General features: G+C 53.4%; 1 protein-coding gene across 1 annotated transcript; it reads left to right on the forward strand.

Moving 5' to 3' along the window:
- The first annotated feature begins 8,628 nt into the window (after nucleotides 1-8,628).
- Nucleotides 8,629-9,279, forward strand: LOC137809188 (uncharacterized). The gene has a single exon (XM_068610326.1). The coding sequence runs from the start codon at nucleotides 8,629-8,631 to the stop codon at nucleotides 9,277-9,279; it is 651 nt and encodes a 216-aa protein (XP_068466427.1).
- Nucleotides 9,280-9,893: the final 614 nt, after the last annotated feature.

Consider the following 9,893-nt stretch of genomic DNA (forward strand, 5'->3'; position numbering starts at 1 on the left):
ACATGGCGGATTCGAAGATGGAGCAGGAGCGCATGCAGGCAGATCTTGACGCCTCGCATGAGTGCAACGAAGAGCTCCACCGTGTGAATGAGGACTTGCGCCAGGGCTTGAGAAACGATCGGAGGCGGCCTGGGCAGGACGAGACGGAGAACCATTCCCCGCCGAGGGAGTTTTCCACTCCTTTCTCGCAGGAGATCCTAGATGCAGCGATCCCGAACACGTTCGCGGGACCCAAGGTAATCTTCACTGGGATGGAGGACCCAGAGACGCACCTCGCTGCATTTCACACACAGATGGTCCTGATAGGCGGTTCTGATGCTGCCAAGTGCAAGCTTTTCATGAGCACCCTGACAGGGATGGCCATGGACTGGTTCATTAGCCTCCCCGAGGGCCATATCACATCTTTCCGCCAGTTGTCGCGGTTATTCAGAGAGCAGTATTTGGCCAACAAGGCCCCGCCGCCGGTCTCTTACGACCTGTTTGACGTGAAGCAGTATCAGGGGGAGACCTTGAAGGAGTATATCAATCGCTTCGGGGCCCAGGTCGTGAAGGTTGGTACAACAGAGGAGCCTATGATCGTGTACGCATTTGTGAAAGGCGTATGCCCCGGCCCCTTTGGAGAATCTATTATCCGCAATCGCCCTAGGACTTTCGCTGAATTACGGCGTAGGGCGGTAGAGCATATTGCTTCGGAAGGGGAGGTATGTGTGAAGCGCACCAGCGCCGTGCCCTCACGCCCGAGGGGACCAACACGAGTTCAACCCGTCAGAGTCAATGAGACAACGACGGGGAGAAAGAAGCCAGAGGCTAGATGCCCCTACGAGGCCAGAAAGCCCCAGCCTCGGGGCCCCGCCGGAGGCGAACGCCCCGCCAGAGAAAGAGCAAGACCGGCGAGGTACAACTTCATAGTTGAGTTGAAGGATTTGATCGCCGTACCCAACATAGCCGAGAGGCTGAGGCGACCGGCAAAGACCGATAAGGTGTTAGGGCCCCGCAAAGACTCTTGGTGCGAATTTCACGAGGCTTTCGGGCACCAAATTGATAATTGCCTGTCGTTGGGCTACCAGCTAGATGAGCTGGTGAGGACTGGGTTTTTGAAAGATTATGTCGCAGAGTCCACCACGACCGCCACCCTGCCGCCGCCGGCAGATGAGCCAGCACACGAGATGCCTGTGCTTGGCGAGGTCCACACCATTGCTGGAGGTTTTTCCGGCAGAGGACCCACCGCCTCCCAGTGGAAGAAATACGCGAGGGGGGTGAATTCAATCGAAGAGAGGCTCTCGGGGGAGCCCTGGGAGTCAGATATTGTGTTCACAAGAAGAGACCTCCGAGATGTAGTGCCCCATGACAACAATCCCGTTGTCATCTCGGTCGTCACGGCTGGAAGGAAGGTCCACAGAGTGCTTGTTGATCAAGGAAGCTCGGCAGACGTCATGTTTCTGGCGACCTTTAATAAGTTACGGTTGTCCCCCGATCTGCTGAGTCCCTATACGGGATGTTTGTATGGGTTTGGGGATAACCAAATAGAGGTCCGGGGGTACCTGGAGTTGAGGACTACGTTCACAGACGGAGAGGCTTCCCGAATAGAGAGCATTCGGTACCTCGTCGTGAACGCCAATTCTGCCTACAATATTTTGCTGGGCAGACCGGCGTTAAACCGTCTGAGTGCAATATCCTGCACCCGTCACATGAAGATGAAGCTACCGGACCTCAGTGGCCGGGTGATAGTCATCAGATCAGACCAGGAGGAGGCGAGGAAATGCTACGAAAACAGCCTGAAGACGAAGAGAGGCGTTTTCATGGTGTACGAACGTCCGCCGAGCGTGGACGCAACGATGATTGAGGCGACGTCCGCTGGGCTGACGCTTGAAGAGGTCATAGCAGAAAGGGCGATGCCCAAAGCAGATGTGCCAATGGAGGAGGCGCCCGTGGAAGAGGCGGTGCCCCCCGAAGAAGCGGCGCCCGCCGAAGATGATAATAAGGAGCAACCTGCAGCTAACACCCTAGAAAGGGAGATTGGCGGCAAAGCTTTCAAGTTAGGAAGCTCGCTAAGTCCAGAAGAACAGGAAGGGGTGGCAGAAGTGATTTCGCGCCACCTGGATGCCTTCGCATGGTCCGCCTCGGATATGCCGGGCATCGACCCCGATTTCCTGTGTCACCACCTCAGCATGGACGCCACGGTCCGCCCCGTGCGTCAGAGAAGGAGGAAGTTCAATGAGGAGCAACAACAGGTGGTGAAAGACGAAACGCAGAAGCTGCTGAGTGCTGGCCACATTAGGGAGATTCAGTACCCTGAGTGGCTCGCCAACGTCGTCTTGGTGAAAAAGGCGAACGGAAAATGGAGAATGTGCGTTGACTTCACGGACCTGAACAAGGCGTGCCCAAAGGATTCCTATCCGCTACCCAGCATCGACGCCCTAGTGGACAGCGCGTCTGGCAGCAAGGTGTTAAGCTTCCTGGACGCCTTCTCAAGGTATAACCAAATCAAGATGCACCCCAGAGACGAGAGCAAGACTGCGTTCATGACTGAAACATGCAGTTATTGCTATAAGGTGATGCCCTTCGGGCTCAAAAATGCGGGCGCCACATACCAGAGGTTAATGGACAAGGTCCTGGCGCCAATGCTCGGGAGGAACGTATACGCCTACGTAGACGACATGGTGGTGGCGTCGCAGAACAGGGTGCAGCACATGGCAGACTTGGAGGAGTTGTTCAACACAATATCCAAATACCGCCTCAAGTTGAACCCCGAGAAGTGTGTTTTCGGGGTAGAGGCCGGTAAATTCTTGGGTTTTTTGCTCACCGAGAGGGGGATAGAGGCGAACCCCGACAAATGTGCGGCTATTATCGCCATGCGGAGTAAAGGAGGTTCAACAGTTGACAGGGCGGATGGCGGCGCTCTCGAGGTTTGTTTCTGCCAGAGGAGAAAAGGGGCACCCGTACTTCCAGTGCCTCAAGAGAAACAGTCGCTTTGCATGGACTGAGGAATGCGAAGCGGCTTTCGTTAAGCTGAAGGATTACCTGGCGACGCCTCCAGTTCTCTGCAAACCGGTAACGGGCGTGCCCCTCCGATTGTATTTTACTGTAACAGATAGGGCCATCAGTTCTGTGTTGGTCCAAGAGCAGGACCAGAGTCAGAAGCCCATCTACTTTGTAAGCAAAGCCTTACAGGGGGCTGAGAAAAGGTACCAAGCACTGGAGAAGGCGGCGCTGGCGGTAGTGTTCTCGGCTAGGAGGCTCCGTCATTACTTCCACAGTTTTACGGTGGTGATAATGACCAACCTCCCCATACAGAAGGTGTTGCAGAAGCCCGATGTGGCAGGAAGAATGGTACGCTGGGCAGTGGAGCTGTCAGAATTCGACATACAGTACGAGCCTAGAGGATCCATTAAAGGGCAGGTGTACGTGGATTTTGTAGCAGAACTTTCGCCCGGAGGTGAGCAAGAGGTAGAAGCGAGTTCACAGTGGCTGCTCTCGGTTGATGGCTCCTCAAACCAACAAGGGAGTGGTGCGGGGATAGTGCTGGAAGGACCCGACGGCATACTAATCGAGCAGGCCTTGCGTTTTGCCTTCAAGGCAAGTAACAACCAAGCAGAATATGAAGCCCTGATTGCAGGAATGCTTTTGGCCAAGGAGATGGGCGTACAAAACCTCCTAGTGAAGAGCGACTCCCAGTTGATTACGGGGCAGGTGTCGGGTGAGTTCCAGGCGAAGGACCCCCAGATAGCGGCGTATCTAAAATACGTCCAGTTGTTGAAAGGGGCGTTCAACGCTCTTGAGTTAATACACGTCCCGAGGGAGCAGAATGCCAGAGCCGACCTGCTCGCAAAGTTGGCCAGCTCAGGCAAGGGGGGTAAACAGAGGACAGTGATCCAGGAGACCCTCAAAGCTCTGCGTCGATTCGTGGAAGACAACAGGGTGGATGTCCTCCAGATTTATGCATCAGGGGGAAGGCCGAGGAGTCATTCCTCATTAACCCAAGATACGCAGAGGGCGCCCCGCATCAGTATATACGCGGATGCGTCTGAGGAAGAGCAGATGCAGGTTTGTGTCCTGTCCACGGGAGACACCTGGATGACGCCCTATAAACGGTACCTGGCGGATGGGGCCCTTCCAGTGGACCCTGAAGAGAGTAAGAAAATCAAAAGGAACGCCGCAAGATATACCTTGGTGGATGGGGTGTTGTTCAGACACGGTTTCACTCACCCTATCCTAACGTGCGTCAGTGGCGATGAGTGCACCAGGATAATGGCGGAGCTACATGAAGGCATCTGCGGAAGCCATGTAGGAGGAAGGTCCTTAGCCTCCAAGGTGATACGCGCAGGTTTCTTCTGGCCAACAGTGAAAGAGGATTGCGCACGGCACGCCCAGCGGTGTAAGCAATGCCAAAAGCACGCCGACTGGCACAAGGCGCCGCCAGAAGAGTTGCGGTCCATATACAGCCCGTGGCCTTTCCACACATGGGGAATTGACATCTTGGGCCCTTTTCCACTGGCAATCAGGCAGATGAAATATCTGATCGTCGCCATAGAATACTTCACTAAGTGAATAGAGGCAGAGCCCGTGGCACAAATCACTGCGCATAAGGTACAGCATTTTGTGTGGAGAAACATCGTGTGTCGCTTTGGCGTACCCAGGCGCCTGATATCTGACAACGGGACCCAGTTCGCCAGTCAGCAGTTGAGAAATCTGTGCGCTGAAGTGGGAATCAAGCAAGTGTTCGCGTCGGTCGAACACCCCCAGACCAATGGACAAGTAGAGTCAGCAAACAGAGTTCTGCTGAGGGGGTTAAAAAGAAGGTTAGAGAAGGCCAAAGGGGCGTGGGCGGAAGAGGTGCCAAGGATTGTATGGGCATACCACACCACGCCCCAATCCTCTACTATGGAGACGCCGTTCAGTTTGGTGTACGGGTCGAACGCGATGATTCCAGTAGAAATACACGATAGCTCACCGCGTTTTCAAAACTTTGTGGTGGAGGAATCTAATGAGGAAAGACGGGTAAACCTGGATCTGCTAGAAGAGGCCAGGGAAGAAGCTAGAATAAAAGCTGAAGCGATGAAGAGAAGAGTGGAGCGGCAATATAGCTCTAAAGTAAAGCCACGACAGTTTCAGGTGGGCGACCTGGTGATGAGGAAAGCTCACCCTTACGAGTTGGAGAATAAGCTGTCTCCCAAGTGGACCGGGCCCTTCAGAGTTACTGAAGCTAAGAGCAACGGTTCGTACAACCTGGAGACTTTAGATGGAGGCCCTATCCCGCGCAGTTGGAATGCAGCCAACTTAAAATTTTATTTCAGTTGACCTATGTAAGCAGCATGTAACAATTTAGTTGAAGGGGACGCTCTTTTTCCATTTCGGGGGTTTTTTAATGAGGTCACCCTAATAAATGGAAAAATCAGTTGAGAAAAAGAAGTGCCTTGGTTTTCAGCCTTTATTTTTCTGTTAGAAGTAATGTGATACGCCGCCTAGGCCATGGTGTCGCCAAGGAAGAAGGCGTCGCCTAGGTCTTGGCGTCGCCCAGAAAGAAGGCGTCGCCCAAGTAAAAGCATGCATCGTTGGCAGAACGAGACGAAAGGAAGTCGCGCGGTATATGAAGCATATGCAAAGTAAAGTGGCGTTGTAAAGAATTATGATATTGAAAAGTTGTTGTTACAAGCAATGTTCAGTACAAAATGCAAAAACACAAACAAGCCACTTCTCAGCGCTCATCAGAGTCATCACTGGAGGAAGGCGAAGCCCCTTTCCCAGCCCGCAGCGCTCGAGTGAGTCGTGTCCTCTTTTCTTGGCTTATTTTCGAACCTGCACAAAGGGAACAGATGTATTAGAGACACAATGAAGAAAGACAGGCACAGTTAGAAGGGAACGAAGGCCGAAGTCGCCTAAGGCAGTGGTTCTTACTTATGTACTTCTCAAGAATCCTAGCGTTGGACTCTAAGCTGATCACCGTAGCAGAGTCAAAACCTCCCGCCTCAGCAAGAATCCGGCAAGCTATTTGATCACTTGGAGCCAGACTCTTGAGGGGTTTGGCTTTGAGGGCCTTTTCCTCTCTCACCCAGTACAGTGGGAACCCATCCAGAGCGTCGGGAACAAGATCAGTACAGCAGATCTTGAAGAACCGGCCTTTCCACCCCGTGAATGAGCTTTGGAAGGGTGTGAAGAGAACTCTCCCGGGTACATTGCTGAGAGTTACCCAGAGGTTGTGTCTCTATCTCTTCACCTCAAAAAAGTGAAGAAAGAGGTCAACCGAGGGTGCACAACCCAGAAACCCAAAGAGGACATCGAAGGCCTTGACAAAGGCCCAGCTGTTGGGGTATAACTGGGCTGGAGCCACGTTGATCTCCGTCAGCAGTTCCTTCTCGAACCAGGAGAAGGGTAAGCGCACCCCGATGGTCTTGAACACCACCTGGTAAAAATAAAAGAAAGGGACCCCGTTGTTGGCCTGTTCGTCTCCACACACTGGCTCCCCCAGAGTGCAAGGGAGCACGGCGATGTCGTCATCGTGCCTCCTCGCGAAGGCCCGGTGGTCGTAAGAACACAACTCCCCTTTGTGTTCCCGTACGACCCTGGTGGAGAGCAAGCACGAACACTCATCAAGAAGTTCGCTCGAGGCCCAAGGGTACAATTCTTTGGGACGAACCCTGGGGGAAGCATCGTGAGAAGACATTCTTTAGCAAGATCAGGATGGCTAGAAATGCAAGGGTTGAGCGAGGGGAGCGAAGGTTAGAACAGCCCTTCGACAGAGGAGAAAGGGTGCAAGAAGAAAGAACGCAAGTAGGTTATGAAGAGTGAGAAAACGATGAAGATAGTTCCAGAGCTTGAAAAGTTAAATAAAGCGGTTAGAGCGCCAAACGACGTAAATGGATGCACTGCACGATTAATACACGTGGCAGAAGATGAAAGGATGGCGCTGGCGCCACTGGTTTAAATCAGAAAATGTCCCGTCAACAGAATATCCAATGGTACGATCCGCCGTCGAAAATGAGCCAGGGGCACAGCAGGAGTCAGAAAACGAAATGACTAGATACCCCACCAACCATGTAAGCAGCGCCACGTGGATCAAGTCGAATGACAGAAGGTCCCATCAGCTATACAAGGAGCGCCGCGTGGATGGCACAGGCAAAGCCTTGGGCTCTTCGCTGTTATCAGGCGTTGACCAAGGCGAGAATTAAGGTCGATGACGAAGTAAAGGTAACGCCCGAGGCGTTGCCAGGAAGGACGTAAAGGGCGACGACAGACGAGAAGTTGCGGGCGTCGCCAACCCAAATACCGACTGGCGTTACCTCCCCGATACCCCCAGGTAGGAAAGACTGAGGAGGGAGAAGAAATCAGAGAAAGGCAAAGTTAGTTGCAGGCGTCGCCTCCCCGATACCCACAGGTAGGAAAGACCATGGAGGGAACAAAAACCCCACAGCACTCAGCGTTTTAGACACCCGGGGACGATACGGTGCTGCTTTAGCAGGCCTCTCCCTAGGCGTGGGCGTCGAGCGTTAAAAGATCAAAGAAAGAGCCTTTCGGTATTAGAGACGTCCCGTGGACGATACGGCGCCACTTAGTGAGCCTCTCCATGGGCGTAAGGGTTGGCGGGCGACCTTACCCAATCATACCAAACCGCCCAACGAAGTGTGAGAAACGGGCAGAACACAGATAAAATAATTGAAGCGTATGAAGGGAAAAGATGAGAACGAGATCGCATAGGCAGAATCGTATGAGAAAAAGAAATAAAGACAACCATGCGAATGTCCCAAATCAGCAACAAGAGTGCGGATAGTTCAAAGAATTACAAGTTTTGGCAGATAAAATCAAAAAAGCGAAGGTAAAGAATGAAGAGTTAAGCTTGAAAAGGAAGGTGGCGGATGAGGGGCAGCAGTTCAGTCGTTCAAATCCATGGGCACGACCTTCCCGTCGACTACGTGGTGTGTGGGGTCGCAGTTCGAAAGGTTGACGCCAGGATTCTCGCAGGACGCCTGGGACAGGGCCTCTTGGAACCCCTCCTCGAAGGTGCCCGCCATCTCCTGGATAAGGGACTTTTTCTCCTTCTCCAGTTCCTCAATGGCGGCGTCTCCAGAGGCCACTTGCTTCTCCAGAGCCTCTTTCTCCACGCGAAGCCGGCTAACCTCGACCTGCAGTTTGTCGTAGTCAACTCGGAGAAGGTCCATGGCTTTGGCCTGCGTGGCCATCTCCTCCTCCATCCGCTCCACCTTGGCAGCCTGTTCACAGCAACGGTCCTTCAGGTCTTTGTGAGTTTCTGCATCCGCTTTGACCACTTCCTGAAGACCCGTCACCTGTACTTGGAGAGCAACTTCACGAGCGTAGAAGTCAGCCTGGAGCTCCAAGGCCTCTGCCAGTTTCCTCTCAGTTTCTGCCCTGGACTCTTGTGCTTGTTTCAGGGAGGAACAATAAGCCTCGTTCTGGCGTCCCAGGATCCTCATCTCCTCCTCCAGGGTAGTTGCCTTCGTTTCCAAGGCCTAGAGAGTTTGAGTTTGCAAGACAGCGTTTCTGGCCTGGGAGCGCCATTCGAGAGCCACCGCCAAGAAGGCCCCCAAATAGAAAGGCATACCTTCCCTCCTGTTGGTACCTTCTGGCATAGTCCCGCCACTGAAACCCCTCATCAGATGCATGATTGGAGGGGGAATGGCAATGAATTCGGGGGCGGCAGCGTTGGGAGTCGGGGAAGCAGTGGTTTCTGGCGGCGGCGGAGGCGGCGCAGATTCAGCATCTTCGCCCCTTTCCTCTTGGAGAATCATAGGAGGGAGTGAGGTTGCGCTTGGAGGGTTGTCCATAAAGGAGTTCCCTCCCTGTGGCGACGTCTCTACCAGAAGAGGAACCCGCGCGGATTTTCTCCTTCTGAAGGGCGCCACGCCCTCCGATTCCTCATCGTCTGACAGAATCTCCAAAACCCTTTTCCCTTTGTCAAGGGGGGGTGGAGCCGGTGACGAGGCCGCAGCCAGAGGAACAGCGGCGATAGGCGAAGGAGAGTTGGGGGTTGGAAGCAAGTCAGAGCCAGGTGGAGGCGTCGGAGATGGGCTAGAAGCAGCTTCAGCAGTGATTGGAGGCGGCGGTGTCGGAGCCGGTGGGAGAATCGGATTGGCAACAGGGCTGGAGGAGACGCCTGCCTTGGCGGCACGAGCCTCCTTCAGTGCTTTCGCCAACATTATTCTTTTGGAAGCACCCATCACCGATCCTACATCAAGACAGGCCAAACAACAAGGATTAGTACTAGAGCGGTTATGTGGATTCACAATACAGGAAGAGATGCGAAATGCAAGTAACATTGTACAGTGAAAAATGGTAATGCAGATAACCATAGCAACTAATGCATCATAAGTCGCCAAGAGCAGATACCGAAGTATGTAGAAAGCCCATGGGCATTGAATTCGTTCGCGATGAGCTTGGCGGTATCGAAGACTATCCCCAGTCCCGCCAAGGCTTTGCATATATCCCAGTCAGGCGGGGCAAGTTCGTCCAGAGCCAAGGGCTTCATAGTTATGGGTTTGTCTGTCCAGTACAGGGGGAAGCCCTCTAGAATGGTAGGATCGCGCTTGGTCGCGCGTACCTTGAAAAATTTCCCCTTCCAGCCTTTGAACGAATTCTGGAAGAGCGTTAGGATGATGCGCCCGGCGATGCCAGAAAAGCTCATCCAGAGACTTTTCCCTTGCTTCTTTACCTCGAAGAAGTGAAGAAAAACGTCCACAGAGGAGGGAACACCTAGATAACCGCAGAGAATTTGGAACCCCCTCACGAAAGCCCAACTGTTGGGATGGAGTTGGGCGGGAGCAGTGTTTATCTCCGTCAGTAGCTCTTTTTCGAAGGGAGTGAGGGGTAGACGCAGGCCCACCCTCTTGAGCACCATCAGATAGAGGAAGAAGAAAGCACACCCCCCAGTATCCCGTGAGTCC

Source organism: Phaseolus vulgaris, chromosome 2 (assembly GCF_000499845.2).
Source record: "Phaseolus vulgaris cultivar G19833 chromosome 2, P. vulgaris v2.0, whole genome shotgun sequence".
Lineage (NCBI taxonomy): Eukaryota > Viridiplantae > Streptophyta > Magnoliopsida > Fabales > Fabaceae > Phaseolus > Phaseolus vulgaris.

What these genes read in the sequence shown, in the direction of transcription:
- LOC137809188 (XM_068610326.1), top strand. Translation starts at nt 8,629, where the DNA reads ATGGCAATGAATTCGGGGGCGGCAGCGTTGGGAGTCGGGGAAGCAGTG.